The 24,756-nt window shown below is 36.9% G+C and overlaps 1 protein-coding gene across 2 annotated transcripts in view; it reads right to left on the bottom strand.

Annotated features, from left to right (window-relative positions):
* Positions 1 to 24,756, bottom strand: part of PALS2 (protein associated with LIN7 2, MAGUK p55 family member) — a 57,257-nt gene that overhangs the window by 13,841 nt on the left and 18,660 nt on the right. The window contains exons 2-3 of one of the 2 annotated variants that reach the window (XM_086742525.1): positions 10,771 to 10,892; positions 5,537 to 5,689 (exon numbers count right to left, since the gene is read on the bottom strand). In XM_086742525.1, the coding sequence (XP_086598651.1) occupies positions 5,537 to 5,689; positions 10,771 to 10,887 (270 nt within the window). In that variant the 5' untranslated portion in view covers positions 10,888 to 10,892. The remainder of the gene's footprint in view (positions 1 to 5,536; positions 5,690 to 10,770; positions 10,893 to 24,756) is intronic. The other variant, XM_086742526.1, reaches the window with a different exon arrangement.

Below are 24,756 nucleotides of genomic sequence, written 5' to 3'. Positions count from 1 at the left end.
TTCTGTTATCTGACAGGTAAAAAAATATTTAAAAGTAATTCAAAATTCAGTAAACAAAGAAACATTAAACATCCATGGCTCTCTACAGTGCTGAACCCAAGTACAAAGTCAAGATTTGTTTTTCCTAAAAAAAAAATTTTAACACAATCTATACAAGTTATGAAGCATTGCCTTCTCTATATGATAATTACTTCCCCAACTGTGATTCAACAGAACAATTAAATTACTAACCGGGGGCTAGAAGTCGTGGGGGAATACATAAGAGCAGAACAACTCTGTCATCTTGAATTCAGGACTCCTTTCCTAACACTTCAGGCTTAAAAATATTTGCGTTCCTCTTTTATGCCCTAAATACACGTTAGTCTTCTCTGATAACACTGCTTAAATATTAGAACTTAATAAGTGGACTACAGGCCCCTAAGGTACATATGAAAATAAGACACTTTTAAAGGCTCTTCTGGAAAAGTGAGGAAATAATTTAAGATCTTAGAGAAATCAGAGGGCGGATAAGGAGGCATGAATATGTGGGAAAAATAACCCTATACATTAAGATCTGTCTAGCAGGCAACTTAAAATCACTTTTCTAAATGAAACATTTTAAAGGTGTGATTAGCCATTATAAAGCTAACTATCAGAAGAAAATATTGTCTGCTTTTAAGATTAAGTATTTTGTTGCCAGCAGAATCTACTGTTTAGGATAAATGGCTTGCATAATTCTTGGAAAGATGAAAGTAACTGAACAAGTTTTTCTATAAGTAGCAGAAGTGATTCTTCTGCATGTTTAACCACTCCAACAGTGTGATACTTTCAAATCTTCCCTCAAGGCAACCTCTCTTACCACTCCTCTCTTCTGCTCTCCAGCTACTGTCTGGCAAGGCTTGCTATAGCCTCTTCTATGCAGTGCACATGCCAGCTGGCTCTTCAATATATACTGGCCTCATGGCCAGCCATCAATACTGTGAAACTCACAGTAACTTAGTATCTTCCACACTTTGACCATAGAAAAGTTTGTTTAAAACTAAAAGGGGTAAAAAGTGGAAGGGAAAAAAAAGAAAGGAATGAAAGGAGAAACAAGGAAAGGGAGGGAACAGATAGTCAAACATAACAGTATAACTACACATGCATCTGTAATCCAAAAGCCAGTCCCTCTCCAATATATCTTCTGTAAAAATGTGTGAAATTAAGTTCTGTAATTTGGTATTTTCAGCACTAAATGGTACACTCAAAATAAGCTATTGCACTGATGACCTGTATACCACATTTGATACCTGTATGCCGAAGCAGGTTACAACTATAAGATGACACTGTGATAACATGGCACCCTGTTCATTTGTAAAATACAGAATCAGCCTCTAAAACAGTTACGTAACAGTGTCCATGAAATTTTTTAAAAGCGTTAGTCAAGGTGGCTTGTTTACAGATTTACTGAACTGGAGAAAGGATGCAAATTACATTTTCTATAATTACAAATAACATTGTATTTTTTCCTTTCTTCCTTACAGGTCCCTCCGTGCAGAATTTGGAACATGCCTCCTTGCACCAAATAAGGCAGAAAGGATAGCACTTATTTCTTGAGTACTTAGTTAATTTTCTGTTTTCTTTTCAGAGAGAGAGAGATATATAGCCTACCCAAGCCTTAGAAAGAACATGGTATCCACATTTTGGTCTGCAAATTTTCCTAGAAGCTCTTCTAGAGTGATCATAACTACAGAATCAGTTAAATAAAAACACTTAACCAAAACAATACTAGTTTGGCCTCAGTTGTCTTTGTTGCCTGCCTGCAGAAGGGGAACGGAAGCATGAAATTAAGGGGCGAAAAGTACACCCTAATTTTATGCTTCCAAATTGAATCACATCAAATCTACTTTTAAAAAAGTAAGCAGCTAGCTGCTTTTTGCCTGTGCACAGCAGCCAAAACTGATCATTGTTTCTGCAAATGAGACTGAAGGCCTCAAAACAGCCACTCAGAAAATAAAAAAAAAAAAATTAAAGCTGCTTCAGACAGTTTTTTTTGTTTTGTTTTTTTAAATGAACTCTAATTCTGACAAAGCGAAGGATAGTTCTCCAGGGCAGGATTTAACTATCTTAACTGTCAAATAGCCTTTTCTCTTCCTTTCATACTTAATTCTCTCTCCACTACCCAGGTTTTGCAGCAAATGAAGCTCTAGAAATAGCTTGTTTCTCTTACATACCCGTGACTCACTCAATGTTATAGTGAAAGAAGCAGCATGCGTTCTTGTTCATAGCATGCAATAATCATGACATGAATTTTTAAACTGAGTTCCAAGGAAGAGTCAAGAAACTGCAAACTAGTAAGTCTGATGTTGATACTAAACAAATTAGAAGTTCCTACAAAAAAAAAAAAACCAGAAAGACTGGACAAAATAGATCGTGGGAAAGTATCAATACGGTTTAATAAAGGGAAGTCATGCTTCTCAAATCTTGTTAAGTTCCTTGAAAGAGTCATCAAGCATTGCAGTAAGGCAGTTACAGTTGATAATATAGATCAAATTCCGAAAGGCCTTTGATAGACTCCTTTATCCATGTCTTTCAAAGAAACAAAGCTGCTACAGCATAAGCTGTAAAACTCTCAAGTGGATGAAAATATTTTTTTAAAAGACAAAAACATCTGGGCCAGGAATACAGTATTATTAGTTTTCACAATTCATGTCAGCAGGGGATTTCCCAAGGCATCTGGGCTCAGTTCTATACCTGCTAATACACTGGCATGGCAGATAAGCAATCTAGGAAATTGGGGCGAGAAGCGAAATGACAGGGTTTGCTGATGCTGCTAAACTATCTATGGAGTAAAACAACTCATTGTAACCTGCAGGAGCACCTCATGAGCAACAGAGTGAGAATAAGGCAAATGAAATTCAACACAGACTGCAAGGGAAAACACAATCCTAATTTAACACCACGAACTCAGAAGCGGTATCTCTGAGGTGTAAAGAGTACAAAACTAAATCAAACAAAAAAAACCAAAAACAAACCAACCCACCTCTATGTTTACTGAGCCTAGCAGTATCTCTTCTTTACTGAGAGGCTAGTCAAACACTGAAACAGGCTTCCTGAAGAGGTGGTTGATGCCTCATGCCTGTCAGTGTTTAACAGGTATTTGGACAATGCCCTTAACAATACGCTTTAACTTTCGGTCAGCCCTGAAATGCTCAGGCAGTTGGACTCAATGATCGTTGTAAGTTCCTTCCAACTGAACTATTCTATTCTATTCTCCAGCTGTTAAAAAGGCAAACCAAATACTAGGAATTTTTAGACAATGAGTAGGACATGGAATGGAAATTACTATACCACTTCATAAATCCACACTGCTGTGAATGACTCTGGGAAGTTGTATATAGCTTTGCTTCTCTTTCTTTTTATTTGCTTGAAACAGATAGACACATAGACAACGAGGTCTCTCATATCATGAGTAACAGAAAAGCTGATTAAGAAAAACTGTTCACTCTCAGGGGGACAGCAAGGAGTTTGACAGTCTCAAGAACAAACAGCATAGTCTTCACTCTGCTGGGGGATGTTGTGAATGCCAGATTTTGACATGGATTAAAAAAAACAACTGAACAAGCTGATGGAAGAGAACACCACAGGCGGATGATACTACTTCTCACTCAGAAGTATGACCAACAAATCACCAAATCCTCAGAAAACATTTTGGAAGGTATCACTGTCGGCTTGTCCTAGCCTTACTGTCTTTGCTAGATGCCTACTGCTGGGGACAGGGAAGGAAAACAGAAGAGATATGTTATCTGGACCTTTAATGTAACAAAAGATCAGAGCAAAACTAGAAGTTAACACAGCATATATACAATTTCAAGTACAACTGATGCAAATTTAGGAAGCACTAACAGAAGATCAGAGCAAAACTACTAAGTTAACATAGCACATATGCAATTTCAAGCCTGCTCTTTATAAATCAAGCAACAAAAAATGTACAAGAAATGGTGTGAATATTGGCATTTTTGTCCACCAACTACTTTGTAATTTTTAAATTAAATGTGTTGAGTTGCTTAAGCCTGACCTTACGGAGTAACTGACACTACCATTATGTTGTGCCTCTCTGTAAATGTGACCACTGAATAGAAATGAATGCTCGGTTTGCCTTAGGATTGGACATTTACCCTAATTAAAATTCATGTTTGATCTCAGTCTCCTAGAGGCTATTTCAAGTCTCCTCCACAAAGATTCTTTGCTACCTCTTTCCAGAGATCACTGCTATAGTGCCTTTCGGAGTCAATCTACACTAGCACTTCACTTATTAAGTCTTACATCTTTTGATTCGTCCTCTTCAGCTTGTCAGCTCTAGTTTCTCTGTCTAACGTGATGGATCTTTGACACGTTTGTTACTGCACCAGTTGGCCCTCAACTCCAATCTTTCTGCATTGTAACCACCAATTCTTCCAAAATCATCCTCTCCTCTTCCAGTACCAATTTCTGCTAAGGGATCAAAGACTGATTTGCAGGTTTATTCACCAGTAAGCCTCCAAATTATAGTCTTTGATCCCTTAGTTATTATGTCCTTGTGGACAAATAAGAGCACAAGAGAGGCCAACATACTGCTCTTCAGAAGAGGCAGAGAAACTGTCAGTACTCAGAATAGCTAACACCTCAAAAGCTTAGCCCTTGAAGTGTTCCTTCTTCGAACAGGCCACAACACAGCTTGACAGCAGTTCCAGTGTTTATCTATGTTAAATCGTAATGCACAACACTGCTACGTTTGTATAATGTAAAACTGAAAATTTAGAAAAAAAAAAAGATGCGTTTAAACTCATATACCCAAGAATTGTCTATGACTCTACACCCGTCTGCCAAAAGAAGCACATTTATGCTGTGGCAAAAGGCTTGCTTATATTCTTCTACAGGATACCTATAGCTAAGAACTAAAGTCAGCTGAAGCCTGCCTAGAAAGTTCAGAACCTACTGAGGATTTACAAACCCTAATCTTCAAGTGTCAGTAAGGAAGCTAGCAATAGAATGGCAGCTATGGAAAAACATCCTCTTTTGACAAGTGTATGTCAAAACTTCATTTATGTTAAGTAGAGCAACAGTGAGAGAGATGCAGAGTCTCCACTTAAGCTGCAGTGCAGATCACATCACAGAAGAATCATGTTCATTCACTCTGCAAACTGTACATCTTATACATAAGCATGAATTCCAAGAGCTGAACCAAAATGCAGAATGGTCAGCATCAGGAACTGAGACCACCTGAAAATGCTAAGGATGAAGCTTTCAGAGAATTGTTATGGAAACTCCAGTCACATAAGAAGTAAATGTTTGTTCAAGATTTATAACAAACTCCAGTAGATTTTAATACAATAAGTGAATATATTCTTGAGGTGATATCAGAGAATAAAATTGTGCTCATTCTTAACCCCACATGGCTTCTGCTTTACCTTTCCTTCAGAGTAAAATCCTACGTATTTAAGTTTGCTACAGTTCAGGTTTTGTTTCACTGTTATTCCTAGATCCATATGTGGACACTGAAACAGTAAGTTGCTAATATACAGTAAAAAGGTGGCACCTGAAAATGAGGCTCCTTGAGTATTCCAACCAATTCTGCAATATTTTCATCTTTATTTATTAAAGGACTGATGTCTTCAAGAATTTCATTCACCAACTCTAGGTTGTTGTCACTGACAGCCTCAAGTTTAGAATCTTCCAGTCGCTCATGAGCCTGTAAGATTAAATATATGAGATTATACTGTAAATAAGTTTCAAGTAGTGCCAATTTATAAACCTTTTAAATAATTTCTTGGTGCAAGCTTTTGCAGAAAAGCCAGAAAAATTACATATAGTATAATCTGTATATTTCAACTGCTGAAGGATATTGCATGATTAACTACATGACCTAACAAACTTTATAAGCAGCATCTGTCAAGAGATGCTTCTATGTCCCTATTTCCTGTAAGTTCTGTGCTATATACACCAAACAGTCCTCTCTGAACATACAGCGTACAGCTCCGCAGATCTTTTCTGCTTCAGAACTCAGTACAAGTATACCTTCTAGAAGAATGACAAAAAAGGAACTATGAATCTGCTCAGAAAAAAAATAAAGTCTGCAAGAGCAGAATTTACCTCAGGCTTCTCCCACTGAAACACCTTTAAAACAGCAAATTCTAAAGAAAAGTCTGTATAACTAAAGGAAATGCTAATGAAAAGTCTGTGGCAAAGGCAGCTAACAGTATCCTGGGCTGCATTAAGAAGAGTGTGTCCAGAAGGTTGAGCTTTTCTCAGCACTGGTGAGGCCACCTGCAGAACTGTGTACAGTTCTGGACACACTGGAGAGAGTCCAGCGAAAGGCCACGAAGATGATGAAGCGACTGGAGCACCTCATATTTGAGGAAAGGCTGAGAGAGCTGGGACTTTTTAGCCTGGAGAAGAGAAGGCTTGGGGGGGATCTCATAGAATCATAGAATGTTGTGGGTTGGAAGGGACCTTTAAAGGTCATCTAGTCCAACCCCCCTGCAAGGAGCAGGGACATCTCCAACCAGATAAGGTTGCTCAGAGCCCCATCCAACCTGACCATGAATTCTTCCAGGGATGGAGTATCCACCACCTCTCTGGGCAACCTGTTCCAGTGTTTCACCATCCTCACTGTAAAAAAATTCTTCCTTATGTCTAGTCTAAATCTACCCTCTTTCAGTTTAAAACCATTACCCCTTGCCCTGTCGCAACAGACTCTGCTAAAAAGTTTGTCCCAATCTTTTTTCTAAGTTCCCTTTAAGTACTGAAAGGTTGCTATAAGGTCTCCCTAGAGCCTTTTCATCTCCAGGCTGAACCCCAACTCTCTCAGCTTTTCTTCATCAATGTGAATAAATATCTGAAGGGAGGGTGCAAAGAGGACGGAGCCAGGCTCTTTTCAGTGGTGCCCAGTGACAGAACAGGAGGCAACAGGCACAAAGGGAAACACAAGAGGCTCTGTCTGAACATCAGGAAACACTTTTTTTTGTGAGGCTGACTGAGCACTGGCACAATTCGCCTAGAGGGGTTGGAGTTTCCCTCCTTGGAGACACTCAAAAGCCATCTGGACATGGTTCAGCTTCAGGGCAACAATCTCCAGGTGGCCCTGATTGAGCAGGGGGTTGGACCAGATGCCCTCCAGAGGTACCTTTCAACCTTAACCATTCTGTGATAACTTTTCCTAGAGCTATTGACGCAGACATAACCCTTTCCTAAATACTGCATAAACCTGAATTCATTGAAAGTTAGAAGCTTTGAGCTCCAAGAGAAATATCTCATAAATCCAAATACTTCACTTATTTATTACATGCAGTGCTGTATCATAAAACTAGGGAATAAGAGGAGGCCAAAAATAACTCAGATTCCCGATGCACTCAATTAAGAGTTATTTACAACACCATAGCAACAAGAAGTTCAAAAAAGAACAATCACTTTGGTATGTAAAAACGCAACAAATAACAGATATATTTGGGAGTCCTCTATATATACTTCCCATATACATAAAATGAAGGTATGCACACACATCTACTTTCTTATTAGTGCTTTAAAACAGATGTTAAAATAAAATTTTGCTAACACCAGAAAAGTTTGTTTCCTGAAATCATCTGAGTATTAAATTCTACTTCGTATCTATTAAAATGATATTTCTTCAGGACTGAAGATCAAACATTGGAAAGGCTAACTTAACACAGAGAAAGACATTTCAAGCATTCCCCAACACCGACACACACAAACCAAATTACCCCAATTATAAAGTCATAGGAAGTTTGGCACCTACACACATTCTTCTTAATCAGAGAATGCTATTTTGTACATAATATGTACAGTAAACAATATCCTTCTTTTAAAGTTTACCACTTTTGCAGCAAGTAAAAACACAAATCTACCAACTTTTAAACATAATCCAACTGCAAAAACTTCGTAAGATTACAGAATATTTCTTTAAAATACTACCACTAACACAGAGTATAATCTAAATACAAATATCCTCACCCTTCACCCCAAAATCAAGACCATGTATATACAGGGGAACAAAAAGAAAGAAAAAGAAAAGGAGGGGAAAAAAGAAAAGGAGGGGAAAAAAGAAAAGGAGGGGAAAAAAGAAAAGGAGGGGAAAAAAGAAAAGGAGGGGAAAAAAGAAAAGGAGGGGAAAAAAGAAAAGGAGGGGAAAAAAGAAAAGGAGGGGAAAAAAGAAAAGGAGGGGAAAAAAGAAAAGGAGGGGAAAAAAGAAAAGGAGGGGAAAAAAGAAAAGGAGGGGAAAAAAGAAAAGGAGGGGAAAAAAGAAAAGGAGGGGAAAAAAGAAAAGGAGGGGAAAAAAGAAAAGGAGGGGAAAAAAGAAAAGGAGGGGAAAAAAGAAAAGGAGGGGAAAAAAGAAAAGGAGGGGAAAAAAGAAAAGGAGGGGAAAAAAGAAAAGGAGGGGAAAAAGAATAGCTAACTTAAATATTGTAGTTATTTTTTTATTTCAGATCATAATTCAGTATCACTATTTCTGAAATTAAGTATTTTGATTCATTTAATATTTATTACACTTGCCACATGATGTCCAAATAGTAAGGCTTTTGCCTCCCACAATCTGACAACCTAAATACTGGACTTAATGTTTACAGATTACTCCTAAAATGTTTCCTCAGTCTGGGTTAGGCATTCATCTGGTATGCTCTGTAGGCTATGCTGCAATACTAAAGCAATAGTGTGACTGCAGAAAAGAAGATAAAGTTTTGAAGTTCAAAAGAATAGTTAACAATCCAGGAGAAGAAAATTTTGGTAAGATAGTTCAGCAGCAAAACTGAGTAAGTCATGCATGTTCCAAATTCAGCAATTGTTTTCAAAGAAGTGTAAAAATTCTGAAGGCTAGTTAGGATTAAGCATAAATGTCAGTAAATGGCAGGAAAATGCATTTTACAGTGATTACAATTACTTCCCCTTTGCCCTATCACACAATGAAGAATGAAAATGTGCAGTAAAAGAACCCTGTCCAAAAGAAAAAAAAATTGTAATTTCTACCTTGATGCCTTTATTCTAAACAGAAAAAGTGTGAAATGAACTTTAAAAGATTAGCGAAACTTTGCATTACAAAATGTTATAAACTAACTAGTATGCTTATTGTTTGCCTTCATTTTTTTAAGGACTGAAAATAAAAATGAAGCTTGTATCATTCACGGCATATTTCCCTACGTTTCTTTTTGTCTTTTTTGGGATACTTTACACAATAATTAGTCTTCATAACTGACTAAAAAAAGAAAATGAAAAAGCTTTTACTTTTCTGGCCTAGTCTGAAATGAACCTGCCTAAATAATGTGACTATCTCAGGGTCTTGAGAATTGCCTATTCTGTTAACACTAGCTCTTCCAATAGAAAAACAAGTTTTTTATATTTTTAGAGACAAATGGATATACATGAACTACATATACTTCATGAAATGTGTTGTCGTTTTGATCTTGTCCTTATTCAGCTCTGCTGGTTAGGACTGAGCTTTTGGGTTTAATTTCAAAATAATTACAAAAGAAAATGAGTGAGGTCGTGCCATATGAACACAATTAAAACCTTTTAGCACTCTAGATAAAGCAAGTTTATAGTTAAGAGTCTGTTTCTATTACAAGCACTTTTTTACATCTGCTAGTCATTAAATTGCACATAATTTTAACTGGCCATTGAATTACAAATTCTTGATAAGAAAAAAATGCTTTGCAATCAACATTTTATTCATGATAAATATTAAAGACCACGTATGCAGCAGATACTGAAGTTGGAAACAACTCTAAGAAAATGCTTTTACTTACTCCAGTAAATCCAGTACAGAAATCTTTCTCTCTGCAGTCATCTAACTAGCAGATGAGACATATCCATTATTTCTAAGTTTATTACTATGCAACATCTTCCACTTACAACCAATTTTTTTGAACAGCTAAACAGAAGTAAATTCTTATATGAATTCTTATGAGAAGCTTTCCTTTCCAGATTTTTATACTGAGCAAAATCCCTGCACAACAATCCTTTAGTTTTACAGAGTACTTCATGCCTGTCCTGAGGGCATTGCTTTCAGATGTCTATTCATATTAAAGAGACAGCTACACGTAAGTTAACTTGTTTTTTTAACTCATGAAAAAAGCTTATTTTTATGAAGTAAGATTAAGAAAGAATGTAAGTGCTGTGCAATACTGACTGTATCTCCTACTACATTTTAATTACAGAGTCCAAAGAATCTTTGTAAATACCATCTTACATATTTATAAATATGTACTATCTATAAATAAAATATTTTCATAATGCAAGACCAAAACTAAGGACAGCCCATGGTCTCAGGGAGCTGACAATCAAAGGTCCCAGTATTACTCTGAGATCCAGGAAAGGAAATTGAGATAATATTTCACTGAGCTGATCAGAAAGTCATTCTGAGTCAAAGACAAAAAGAAAACTTGTTTATGCCATGAGGGAAAGAAGGTTATCGCTCTCACTTTTCACATTTGGCAAAAATGCTAAAAGCTAGAAGGTATATGGGTTTTGCAAGCAACAGTGGTCATGAGACTATATTAAAACCAACTGCTTCTAATTTTGAGTATTTTGACATTTTCTTCATTAAAAAATTTACCACATTATTTCTAGAGTCAACAAATCAGCATGTGCAGAAATTACATTATACCAAACCTTCACCTTCAAGAACTTGTTCAAGTCTTTTAACAAAACATACTGTACATAAAAGCCAATGTTAACAGTTCAATCCATACTCAATGTTCACACAGTAATTTAAGAGTTCAAACATTCCCAGATTCTACTCAAAGCAGCAAGTTTAAATACCTTAGCAAGTGATCTTACAATAGGGTTTTCCATAATTCCTTTCAGAAAAATCAGGTCTATTTCTTCAGCGCCTGTTGATGTTGGCAGATCAGTAAGATTATCCAGGACTTGCTGCATGGCTGCTGATAGAACAAAAACAAAAAGTAAGTACTGACCAAAATAGGCTTGCATAAATAACAAAAGCTCAGGGAAACACCACAATATTAACTTCAGAGATGTTAAGCGGCCAACTACATCTACTGAGAGCAAGTGGACAGAATGTAAAAATAACTTTCACTTTCATCTTTTGAAACATGGGAAATACCAGATCTATCCAAATCCTTATCTTAAATCCATTCCTAACTTAAATCCATTCCTAACACATTCCTTTCAAGATTCACTACTACTTAAAGACTGAAAAAACAATCACGTATAAACTATGTGTAAGGTACACATAATCTTCTAAATACAATAAAAGCAACTCATTCATGACTCTTTTCATTTAATCTCTCTTTCAGAAGAAGTTTTCAGCCCTCTACTACTAACATTACACTAATCATCCACAAGTTTTACAATGCTTGTATAGGCAGTTGTCACTGTTTTAAAAATGAACACATAGTTCCAAACCAATTTTTTTAACCAAAAATTTGCTTCCAAGGCAAACCTTGGGGACACCAGTTCTGACTTACTGCAGTCCAGCACTAAGTTTATGTGGTGCAGATACTAACACCAACCTGGCACCACCACGCACTGCAACAGGAAGTATATCCTACAACGTGAAACACATCATGCCTGCCTAGTACCCTCAGTAGAGATTTTCCTGGCTACTTAGAGACTCACAGAGAGAACTGCTGCAGCTTGGTTGAGAGTGAACAACTGTGCCCAAGAAAGTCAGAAAAACCCACCATGACAGCTGTCCTGTCCCATGAAGTCACTGAATCATAGAATCATAGAATGGTTAGAGTGGGAAGGGACCTTCAAAGGTCATCTAGTCCAACCCCCCTGCAAGAAGCAGGGACATCTCCAACCAGATCAGGTTGCTCAGAGCCTCATCCAGCCTGGCCTTGAACGTTTCCAGGGATGGGGCTTCCACCACCTCCCTGGGCAACCTGTTCCAGTGTTCCACCACCCTCATTGTAAAAAATTGTTTTCCTAATATCCAATCTAAATCTACCCCCCTCTATTTTAAAACCATTACTCCTTGTCCTATCACAACAGGCCCTACTGAACAGCCTCTCCCCATCTTTCTTGTAGGCCCCCCTGAGGTACTGGAAGACCGCTATCAGGTCTCCCCGGAGCGTCCTCTTCTCCAGGCTCAACAGCCCCAACTCTCTCAGCCTGTCCTCACAAGAAAGGTGCTCCAGCCCTCTGATCATCTTCATGGCCCTCCTCTGCACTCGCTCCAACAGGTCCATGTCCTTCTTACGCTGGGGGCTCCAGAACTGGACACAGTATTCCACGTGGGGTCTCACCAGGGCAGAGTAGAGGGGGAGTATCACCTCCCTGAGGTAAGTAATGAGAATTTATTTCATAACTGTGTGTTTCAACTCTCTCATTTAAGATAAAGTTGGATAAAACAGATCTTTTATGTTGGACAACAGGTTCAGTATGTTCAGTATGTTCACATACTACAGAGTTCTTGTGTATTTGCAGCAGCCCTTAGCAGGGATTACACCAGCTAGCCCTGAGCTTGCAGAGATGAACACGTGCCAGCTTAGGCTGACTACAAATGAGGGCACCTCTGGAGACAGTTATGATGTCCTTCACATGGTAAATGCTCATTCTTTTCCTGTTTTCCAACATATGATTAAATATTCTTATCTTGTAGTATTATCTTAGTAGTGAATAACCTATACCTTTCTTGTTATTAACTGTATTCTTTTATACTCCTGCCGAGTTACATGTGCATGCTCAAACACATACACAGATATACTAACAAAAAAAATCTTCCGTTCAGATCCTCAACAAGCTAAAAAGCATTAAAACAGCCACTGTGTACTGCAATGCACCACATGTTGCACAGCAGCATGTATATCAAGAGAATTAGAAACCCTGTATGCCCCTTCTCCCACACAGGAATTTACCCTTAACTTTCCCCATTGCTTTATAATGCAAGCTGTTACAAAACACTGCACAGTAAGAGAACAAACAGCATTTCTCAACACCTACCTTCTAATTTCAATTCTTACTAGAAAATTCCATCCCAAAATTTTCTGGCCATTCTTTCTGTTAAATGGAGCTGACTTTTCAGCAATCGTGTGACACATTTTAACCATACTTCTCTCTTTCAAAAAGTGAATCTTCTGTGAAACCATGAGTAGGAGGAAAAATGACACTTACTTTATGCTTTCAGATTTTGAAGCTATATTATCTCTACTTTTTGAATAGACAAAGTACTGTTAGCAATCACACATTACATAAAGTCACCAAATCAATCTGTAAAATAGTCCACATTTTCCTCAGACTAGGTGTGTCCTTTATCTTGACTAGTTCAGCTGCAGATGTAACTGACTTGTTTCACGTTTTCTCAGTTCCCAGTTATAGATTAATGATTCTTAATGCAGCCATGTAAGCTATAGTATTTACAGAATTAGACAGATGTTTCTAGTCAATTTACATAGTGTACTACCTGCTGCATAAATACTGCAAGTTTTACAATAATAAGCTTTCTGTACATTTTTAATGGTTATGTAAATTGTTTTTAAGGGAGTTCAGGCTAGTGCTTTTGTTCTTACAAATAATCTGAGTAAAAATACAAAGCCTCCTTCAGGTGAAAGCATGCATCTCAACTACCAGTTGCAATTCTAGCACTTGATGCTGACAGAGGCATGCATAATAAAGACATTCCTTATATATCTCCATGTTAATAAGCTGTTTCTCATGTAACCCTTTCAGGATTCTGCCTATCTTAGAATGATCCAATTAAAAAATAAAATCCCTACATAAAAAACTTTATCATCAAGGAGAAACTGTTAGGAGCAACAGTAAGCTTCCCAAGAACGACTTTCAAGCTTTGTGCAGCTAGACAGGGTATTTTCAAATGAATATTTTAATAATAATAATATTATTTAATAAAGGTTTTACAAATTCTAGCATCAAAACTGCTTAAGTATATTTTAGCATTCTTGGAAAGCAGCAAACACCTTTATCAACATGCAGAGTTCAAAAAATTCACAGAGGCAGATTTGCACCCCAAGTGATCAAAACCAAACCCAACTGTTTCAGAAACAGCTTCCTATCGTTGTGCATTTGATGGTTGCGTTCTCTCATGGCACAGCCATTATGGCAAGAGTCTTCTTAGCTATAAATCATGTTGCATCAATATTAGAAAGAAAAAGTGAGGCATATGTAAGTTGGGACAAGGCACATTTACTCATCCTGGATTCTTTATGTTTGAACACAATGTGGGTCTCTATATTGCCTCAGTGTAGCTAGTTCCCCATCTTAAAGGGAAGATCTTTTTAAGCAGCTGAATAAAAAAAATAATACTGTTAAGTATCCCTTTATTTTAACCAGCTACAAGGTTCAGGAAAAAAATTTTAGCACAAGAGAAAGCTTTAAGAAGCTTCAACAAAGTCTTTGCACCAGTCACCTAGTCCATGGTAACGAGAACCTAGAGCAATGTTTATATGCTTTACAAGGTTTCACTGCTTTACATTCACCTGGCAAAAAAATTCAGAACATGACCAAATGTTATTTTTCAAAAAGTCATCAAGAGCATCCTCTAACCAGAATTATGTCAGCCGGTTTATTTAATCCTGCCATGCTTATGGCCCCATACTCAGAGAAACTGGTTTGGTATTTGAACCCCAAAAAGTGGAAGGCGGGGCAGGGGAGACATGTTAACTGCTCGCTGTGGCAAACACTGCATTCTGAGGCATAAGAATATAGAAATCCTACTTACAAATGCAAAATTTGCTAACCAGAATTAACTCCTGCTAATTCACATATAGCTCTTCAGACAACCAAACGATGCTTCAAAGGTTTAATCTACATACTGTATCTTACAATAGTAAATTCAGATCAAATAGAACTAAATGATACTATGATAACTCTTCCCTTCTTGTATTTCTAAGAAAAAGACAGATTTTCACCAAGCTCTCAACTGAGACTCTTCTATCAAATTTGATATTACTCTTTCTTTCAGTCCAATTCTTGTCTACATTAATTCTATCTAAAGGAAAGAGGAAGCATACATTTAAATAAATTTTCCAGATTTGCAGACAGAAGACAAATGTGTCACTCACTGGGGAAAATTAAAGCTTTCCAGAGTGAATACCTTGCACAGATTTTTTTTAGCTCAATTTAATTTTATTAGTTTCCATGCTTACAAACTAAGGAATTAAAATAAAATTATGTATAATATATTTAAATAAATGTATGCATATTTATTTCCACATAACCTACTCATCTGGATAGGAAAGTATAACAAATACCTCAAGGACTACTGGTGAGGCTGGTGCTTCACAAAAAGTCTAGAAAGTTAGATTAAAATCTCATCACATACATAAACTTTGGAAACAATTTCTTGTGTGATTTAAAACCTTTTCAAGAGGGACATATCCAAAAGAAAAGTTTCACAAGACATCCAATATGCATAGGCAAAAGAAGATTAATTTGTAACTCATACAGCCCTTAACCAATGACAGCTGTTTTTCCATTTGTATTCATGTTTTAAAAAAAATGGATATATGCTTTAACACACTGCAGGCCAAAAAAAAAAAAAAAAAACAAAAACAAAAAAAAAAAACCAAAAAAACCAACTTATTTTGCATTGACCATTTATCTCCTCAGTTACAAACCAAAACATTTTTGGCAACCTAGGTCTGAGAAAAGGAGTACCTATGAACAAGTTAACATTCTGAGTTAGTACAAACAAGTTCATTCACTAACAGACTATTGATGAAGAATACACGAAACACCGACAAAGCCCTCTGTTTCTAGTGTTAAAGGAAGTTTCAGAAATAGGTTTTAAGATAAAAGTCTCTCGGAAAGCATTATGCAGTGAGCACATACAACATTATGTTTGTATTGCCACAGCCAGCAACTGTATTCACTGAGCAGAGATCATACTTAGAAATACCTCCAGAGAAGAGCTATGAAAACGATGTACAATTGCAATTTTGCTCCTCTGCTACTCTGCACTAGGCTACCAACTAGTTACACAAGCCGATAAAACATATGCCTACGTTGCTTATTGTAGTAAGGAACAATGATACTTGGGCTGTCAAGCATCCACAGACTTTGCATCTACATCCATGTGAGGTTTTATCCAGGCTATTTGACAAATAATTGCCAAGCAGGGAGTGTTTGGCCAATGCAGCTATAGCCCTACCGACAGCCACCTTAACTCAAGTACTTCTGGGCAGCAGTCCACTGTAACATCATGTAGGCACATTTTCTAAACAGGACTCCTCCTTCATTTAGTAAATACAGTGGATCTGCTCTAGAAAGACAGTAAAACAGCTTAATGAAGGCAGCTGTTGTCTGCAGCATGCATACTTTACTGAATCAGAGAAATTGATAGCATATATGGCAGTGAATTAGTAAAGGAAGGAGGAAAAGTCTAAATGATAAGAATGAATGCTCCTCTGGATGTTCAAATTCTACTCACAGAATTTTTGCATGTTGGAAAGAAATAACATAAATGCTTAGAAATGTTCGCTATTTTTTTTACTTAATTTTCTCCAAGTCTCCTGGCAAGCCAAGATTGAGCTAGTTTAACATAACTATAAATAGAAGATTGAGCAGTCTCTACCCTTATCAAAACTAGCTCAACTACATCTTACTTGCCCATTGTTCTTCATGACTCTTAAGGTCACAAAAGCTATGGGGAAGAGTGAACAACCCTCCCCCATCTCAAACACTGTAGCCATACTTCTTTCGGGCTGTGAAGTTTGTCTAAAAAAAGATGAAGCACAAATTTTCTGATGAACAGATGGACCTCACAGCTGCATCTTTTTCAAAGAAAAGCACTATTTTAAAATTATTTCAGTAAATATAAAAAGAAAACAAAGCATCACATCTCCAAAATCCATTGAATTAATATATCATGACCAACAAGAGACACACTAAAATCCAGTACTTGGGAAATTGTGTCAGACTTTCTTAAAGGATTATAAAGAAGAAGATTTCAATTGTAAAGTAAAAGATAAATAACTTAACTTGATGCTCAATAAGCTTCATGCTTTGAAGATAAGCCTATACAGGTGTTTAAAAAAAGACAGGAAGCTTGGTAATATGTATTAGAGAAAGACTGATGCAAGCTTCAGGCATAGATGATGATTAACTGAGGAGACATACACGTGCACACACATAAATATGCTGAATATGTCTCTTCTGACAGAGACAAGCTCCTCATTCAAAGGTTTAAATTGTACAGGTTTAACCCCACAGATCAAAGTTCTCTGCAGCAAACAAATAGGACAGTAAAAACCTCTATTGTAGTCTGAGCCACCTAATGAATTTGTTTTTTCATTATGTTATTTGTGCCACAGTGGAAGAGGCAGGAGGGCTTAAGAAGCCTTCTAAAAGGTTCAGGAGATGCAGTGATTTAAAAAAGAATTCACTCTCCCATTTTTCTGCTTAGTTTTCAAGCTCCATGAAAAAAGTAGCATTTCTTACTGAATTACAGCATATACAACTGCTTGAGAGTAATCAGTTAAAACAAATGGTTACAAAAAAAACCAAACCAAAACAAAACATTTTCTTCCCAGCGCCACATACAGGAAAATAATTAGATCAAGTTAGGAAAGCTTAACTTAAGTGGGAAGAGTCTCTGCCAGGTCTCTAGTCCAACCTCATGCTCTAAGAAGTGATAGCTATGAGAGCACACCACGTTGCTCAGGGCTTTACCCAGAGAAAACCTCCCAGGATAAAGACTACCTAACTTCTCTTGGCAACTGCTTCCACTGCTTCCTAATGATGAATAAGATTTTCCTTACCTACAGTCTGAATTTCTCTTGCTTCCATTTATGCGATCTGTCCCTTATCTTCACTGGAACAGGTTGCCTACAGAATCATATAATAGTTAAGTTGTGGGAGTCTCCATCCCTGGAGATACTCAAAACCCAATGGATGCAGTCCTGGACTACCTGCTCCAGCTGATTCTGTTCGAGCAGAGGGGTTGGGCCAGATGATCAGAAGAAGTACCTTTCAACCTCAATGACTCTGTGATTCTGTAATTATTTCCTGGCTTACTTCACTTAGATGGAAAGCTTCGCTCACTACTATTACTCTACTTGAACTTTCCTAAGTGCTCTTTCACACCATGTAAATACAACCTTGAAATAAACACTGGAAACTCATATTGATACTATACTGAAAGACAGAAATCTCCACTCCTTCTGTAACATAAAAGGCCCCACTTTAAATCCATAAACACCATCAGCTCAGTTATGGATGCCTGCACTTCTCCAGGGCAACTCAGGCAACATTGAAAAAGCTATGCTATCAGTGGTTGTTTTGAGGTAAACAGGAATTTTCACACCACTAAAAAAACCAAACAGCCACAGACCCTACGCCTCCAAATAATTACTTTATGAATTGACACTAAATTGCTAAAATGCTGTTTTACAGCTTCTAAATACTCTTCATCAGAAACTTAAAAACTACAGTAAATACTTGCTGAACATCACCCACTGCCAGTTGCGAAGAAATAAATAAATTTACTTACACAGTTCCTGAAAACTTTACACATTGCCCTAAATATATAAAGCTTTTGCTCTAGCTGACTATTTGTATTAGACTTCTTAAAAGGTAGTACTAAGGAGCAAAATTTTGTAACTAGTTCCATTTCCTCTCTAAATTGTATATTATACAGTTGTGATAAGCACAGCTTAAAGGGAAGCACTCCTTTTCCTCTTGCAATTACAAATGTTCATATGTTGCCATTTGGAAGAAATAATCTTTGAGGACATCTTTGAAAAAACTTCATAACATAAGCATTTCTCTGTACCGGCCAAGTTGCACAACTATGAAGACCAAATATTCCAGACATTGAAGAAATTATTTAAAAGACATGTAAGTAATCCAGAAATCTAAATCTGTTGGAGGCAGTAGAGGTCAGTGGAAAGAAAGGGATATATTCTATACTTTTGAAAGCCTCTACCTACAGTCTAGACATAGGGCTGTATACACGTAAAAGCTTCCATTGTAGGAAAAAAATTAAGTGCTCCAAGAGGAAAGAAATTAAAAACAGTATTGGGCCTCAAATTACAAGCAGCAGTTGCATTGAAATCAAATATGGAAGGAATTTAATGCAAAAGCTTCAACCACCATACAGCACAAACTATAGTGTGTCAAGGCAAGTTAACTAAAAGCTTTTCTAAAAAGCCAAATTATTTCTTTTTTTTTTTTTTTAAATAGTGTTCTTGCTTTTCAGCTACCAATGTTAGGAAAGTATGTACTGATGTCACACAAAAACTACTGCACTTTAAATGAAAACCAGCATATACCCCAGGAGAATTTCAATTTTGGTGAACAAAAACTGTATTCCCTTAGTTCTTCAACTGCTTTAGTACTTCAGGTACTAAAGGTGTCCTGGTTTCAGCAGCGATGGAGTCAATTTTCCTCTCAGCAGCTGGTGTGTTTTGGATTTCCTGTGTGAAGAAGGTTGATAAACACCCGGATGATACGAGTTGTTGCTAACGAGACCAAGGACACTGTTCTGCTTTCCAAGTCTCGCTAATGTGTGGATGCAGGAAGCTGGGAGAAAGACAGAATAATTGACCCAAAGTGGCCACGCTATAGACTTCATGCTCAGTATATAAGTGGGGATTAGCCAGGGTGGTTATGTGCCTTCCTGGAATCCATCTCTCTCTCTCTCTCTCTCGTTCACTGGCATCATTCCCTCTACCTTGCTGGCTCCGTTTTTTGCTCCTTTGCTTCCTGCTCAGTTTCGTTCCCATGATTGCTGCTCAGGGCGGGCTGTATCGGTCATTGGGACATCGGGTGGTGAAGAAAACGTACATTATTCATGTTGTACATTTTAATATACTTATATTCTGTTATTATTGTAGTTTTCCATCACTATTTTAGTAAGCTGTCTTCATCTCAACCCACGAGTTTTCCTCCCTTCCCAATTCTCTCCCTCATTCCCGCTGGGGAGGTGGAGGGTGAAACTGTGTGGTAACTTGGGCTGAGCCATCACAAAAGGATATTTGAAAACTGATTCTTAAATGAAGGCAAAACACATCCAGTGGATATGCAATCTAAGATACTCCTTTGTACCAAAATTTCAGTACAAATTCAACAAGCTTCAGGATGTATCCTGCACTCCGCTCGACTTATACAACAGCTTGAACTTACTGGATCATGCTAATCATCTTCCTTGGTATTTTGCAAGAAACAGCTGGATGAAGAAACTTCTATTCTCTGCACCCACTCACATACAGGCAATTAATGTCAGTATTTATGAAGTCCAAAATGCCACCATAATAGATACAACAAAGTTAAGTACAGCTTTTGAGGCATGCCTTTCTCTGTATTGTAATTTTTCAGCTCTAGTGTCCACCCTTACAAATGAATCAAAGCCTTGTATCCCCGTATTTCTGCCACAGGACTTAAAATTATTTATCTGTTGCAGGGTGAAAGAGACAGAAGATAGCATAACTGATGAACAAGACACTAACAATGTAAGTAAACACCACAGCTATACACTCAGGAGTAAGTTATGTGTAACAAAAAAATAATTCAATTTACTGCACTATTTTTCTTGGTGGAAAAGTTGAGGTGAAGTCATATAGAACCATCTATACAATTTTATCCCATTGATAACATTATCCTAAGGTCAACTGAAAATCAATGAAGAGGTCTTCCTAAATCAGATCACTTCTTCACAGAACGACTAAATGTAGACCTGAGGAGAAAATAGTGAACACTCTTCCAAAGGGAAAGAGGAATTCCCCTTTGACTGTTACATGCTTTCAGCTTGCTACCCCCCTCAAATCAACAATGTTACAGTAGACAACAACGAGCTGTAAAACTTCCAAGTTGTACATTCTGCCCCACTTCTAAGAACAAGCATCCCAGCAGCAACAGACCAGGAGGTTCAAGTTCTCTTATGAACATATTTCTTCAACCATTCGCACTTTCATCTAGACACACTATGCAGGCATATTTTCAAAGAAGAAAGCTAAAATTCACAAAGACCATAACGTCAGTGTAAATGTCATGGCTCAGAACAATACTTACAGAGCTATTCTGTAACGTGGTTTGGGTATGCCTGCAAACAAGATAAGGTACTTTTAATGCACAAAACTGGATACTCTACTGCTTAGCAAAGTATGTGCACATCCATGACTAATCTAATCACTAGAGATCTTGTTGGTTCCACTGGAGTTTGCATCTCAGAGGTGCTTGAATCCTCCCACATGAAAGTACCTGATCACTCAACAGAACACCAGCAGGAAATCATAAGAAAAAAAAAAAAAATCCACACTTCAGATACCTGGACACCTCTTTAATGTTAGTTAATATGAAATTTACCTTAAACAATTCTTTCTGTCCCTTGTTCTTAATCTAAATTATTTACAGCTAGCAAAGAATGCTTTAGTTTTCATTCTTCTGACCTAAAGAGGGCAGTTTCTCCTCTCCTATATAATAAGGTGATTGAGAAAGAAGCAAGCCTGGCATAATTCCTCTCTACCTCTTCCAGTCTGCCCCTTTTTTTCAGTATGGACAGTCAGAATTGTGTAAAGTATATCAGACAAGAGTCTCATGAGCACCTTGCACAACTCCATTAATACTTCCCTTTCTACCGATACAAATAGACCATGAGATCTACTTTGACTTTCTCACAGTTACATCATACTGTCAAGCTCAATCTACTGGTCTGACACAAAATATAAAAGACCATTCTGAACCTCTGTCTCCCCCAAACATTAACTTGTAGCTGAACTAAGTATCCTCTTCCTTAAGTGCAAAACACTACGCATATATTTTGTCTACTGGTAAGTACTCCAGGCTTCAAATCAACTTTTGGCACTTTGGTTTTGATCCTCTTTTGCTTCAGTGAAAATGCTTAGATAATGAATTTCACCAGAAACCACCTTTTATTCAGATACAACTGCTGCTTTTAACACTACCTCCTACTACAGCTTTAAGTGTAGGAGACACTGAGGAATTCTAACAATTAAGAATTTTATGATGAAGAGTTTTGATAGCGAGTGAAGTAAAGCTGTATTAACACATTCTCAGATTTATTTGTAACAACAGCACAATGATTTTTAAATTAAAGCATCCCAACATAGCACTTTCAAAATCTGATTACCCCATTATGACACACTCCAAAAACTACACCTATGCCCTTTTAATACACTACACTCATGTATTGACATTTCATGCATGCCTTTTTTCAGATTTCTGTTACTGTGAAGTATTTGTTTAATTATCACTTCCAACTTAAAACATTGGAGTATTTAAATTAGATCTGCATCAATGCAGATATTTAAAAAAAAAATCATTTGAGGTTCTATTACAGATGCTGCATAAATTTGAAAACTACTCAATTCATAGGCAAAAAACAGAAAGGCAAGACAGCTTTTTAGAGTGCTAATAGAAAATATTTAGACTATCTCCACACATTTAATAAAAAATGAAAGTGATTCTAATTTAAAATTAAAAAATACATTTGAGTATTATATTATTATATCTACCCCACTTTTCTAGAAGGAAAAAGACCCACTACGCAAAACTTCCATAGGGAAGTTTTCAGTTAATTCAGAGTCTACTTAATTTAACTGAAAGTCTTCCTCTGCATTGCAACTTTCAAGCGAAAAATACAAGACAGGAGTGAAACTGCAAAAACTACAAAATTTAAAGGAAATTATCTGTGGCCCAGGATCTCAGCTTTCAATTTTACATGATCACCTGGTACATTTTCCAGAAGTTTCATTTTAAGTTCATTCCTAAACTCTAATGCTCCCACTTCCACTAAACTAATCCCTCTTATGCAAGCACTCCCCATCTCTGCCCAAACAAACTTACTAGGAAGCTGTAAAAGCAAGTTGCTAAATTAACCATGTTATAGTTCAGGGTGACTTGCATCAGAAAATAAAAAGAAAAATGTTTTCTTAACTGCTCTTGTCGTATGACACAGTTCCTGTTTACTCTAAGGATACAAGGCAAAGCCTTACTTACAAAGAAAACCAAAACACACTTGGAATACTAATAGTGGTGCAGTGGATAGAAAACGGCTTTTCCAAACTTGTTTGCAGAAAAACATTGCTGATGGTTTTAAACAGTGAAAAATACCACATAAAACCTTTGTACTTTAATACAGAGATGGCAAAACACGATGGCATGTTAAACGTTTACCTGTCCTGCATGACTGCCCAAATCTCAGTCAACTCCCTAGTAAGAGACTTTATTCTAAACTTTTCTTTAATTTATCACAGTAAAGATTTACACAATTACCTATTCATTATTCTCAATAGTTACATTCCTTTAGTCCTTTGAAGTGTATGTTCAAGAACCCTGGAAAAGGAATAAAAGAATCACCTTGACACTCAGATTTTGAAGGGAACTTAAAAACTCCATGGAGTAAGTCACTCTGCACTCGAGTCATTTGTTTCACCTCCCAGACTACTTCCTTGCAATATGCTGTCAGGATTTATTTAGGATCACAAATGCTTAATTAAAAGTGGGAAATTTAATTTCAATGTAAGAATAACTGGGCACAATAGCACAGGAAAAAAAGTTATTTTGAGTGGTTTTACGACAGCTTGCATTAAGAACTACACGTTTTTAAGAAAATTACCACTTTGAATGTTCACCACCTTCACTTTCAAGTTACTTACCAAATTACTGTTGTGAACACGGAATGACAGTGTTCTGCGTTTATAAGGTGGACACAGACACAGAAATTGCAAAGGATATCTTCAAAACTGTATTTTGCACTTGTATCTGTGATACACACTGACAAGTTTGAAGTTTTCTACTTTATTTCCTTAGAATAGCAAGGTTAGTTTCATTAAGTTTTGCATAAGAACTTCTGAATTTTCAGTCATGTATTCAGTCACCCCAACTGAAACAAAACTAGAGAACTTTTAAGTAAAGGCTTACAGTGAATAACTTGGAACCAAATAGTTACAAGTTTTCTAGTAAAACGATGAGTTTTAAACATCTTAGCATTCAACTCTTCCTTTTGAAAGTGGAATAGTAGATAACAAAAGCTCAAGGACATAACTGAAACTTCAGAGTAGCTGAAGGGCTGCAGTAAAAGACAGGAGAATGTAGTTCATGTGCAGAAACGTAACAATCAGCTTCACAGATAAACAAAAAATCTTCTTTCCAACAACTACTGATGGCTTCATTCCCAATGTACAAAGAATGTGCTCAAATGAAGTACAGCTTACTACTAGAACTAAAGATTTTATCTGGGCATATAACAGATTTCTAAGTTCCCACTTAAGTTGCTGCCATTGTACCAAGCCCAAACTACATGACATGAAAGCACACAGAGCCTAGTAACTCCGGTAGAGGAAGGCAGTCACCTCACTGCAGTTTATTTCTCTTCTTTGATAGCTCTCTTCTTTGATAGCAGTAACTATTCAGGTACATACCTTCAGTCACTCACATTACGCAAATCACTCCCTCAATTACTGTTGCACAACCCAAGTTCTGCACATTTTCAGTTCAATAATTTTCTTTTTTTTTCAAAAGAAATTCTGGCATATGCAAAGGCAGCTGAACTGCTCTTCTTGAACAGTTCACACCACTGCAAAACTTAATCAAAGAATACAGCCTACCAAGGCTTTTTATAATTCAAGAGAGGTAAATTGCTGTAATATCTGAAAGTAGAAATGTTTAAAACTACAACTTTTACGTATATCTCATGATCTCTTTTATAACATTTTTTTTTTTTTGTAAAAACAAGCTCATGATGGAACTTGACTTTGTAAGTGCATCTGAAACATGAGAAAGTCTACAGAGGGGAAAAAATTAAAGAAATTTTAAGATCATTTCTTTCTAGACTCTAAACTGCAATTACTGTTTCTTAAAAGC

The sequence above is a fragment of the Chlamydotis macqueenii genome, chromosome 2 (assembly GCF_036417535.1).
Source record: "Chlamydotis macqueenii isolate bChlMac1 chromosome 2, bChlMac1.mat, whole genome shotgun sequence".
Taxonomy (NCBI): Eukaryota; Metazoa; Chordata; class Aves; order Otidiformes; family Otididae; genus Chlamydotis; species Chlamydotis macqueenii.
The sequence above is the reverse complement of the archived record's forward strand: the minus strand, read 5'-3'. Positions and strand labels throughout refer to the sequence as shown.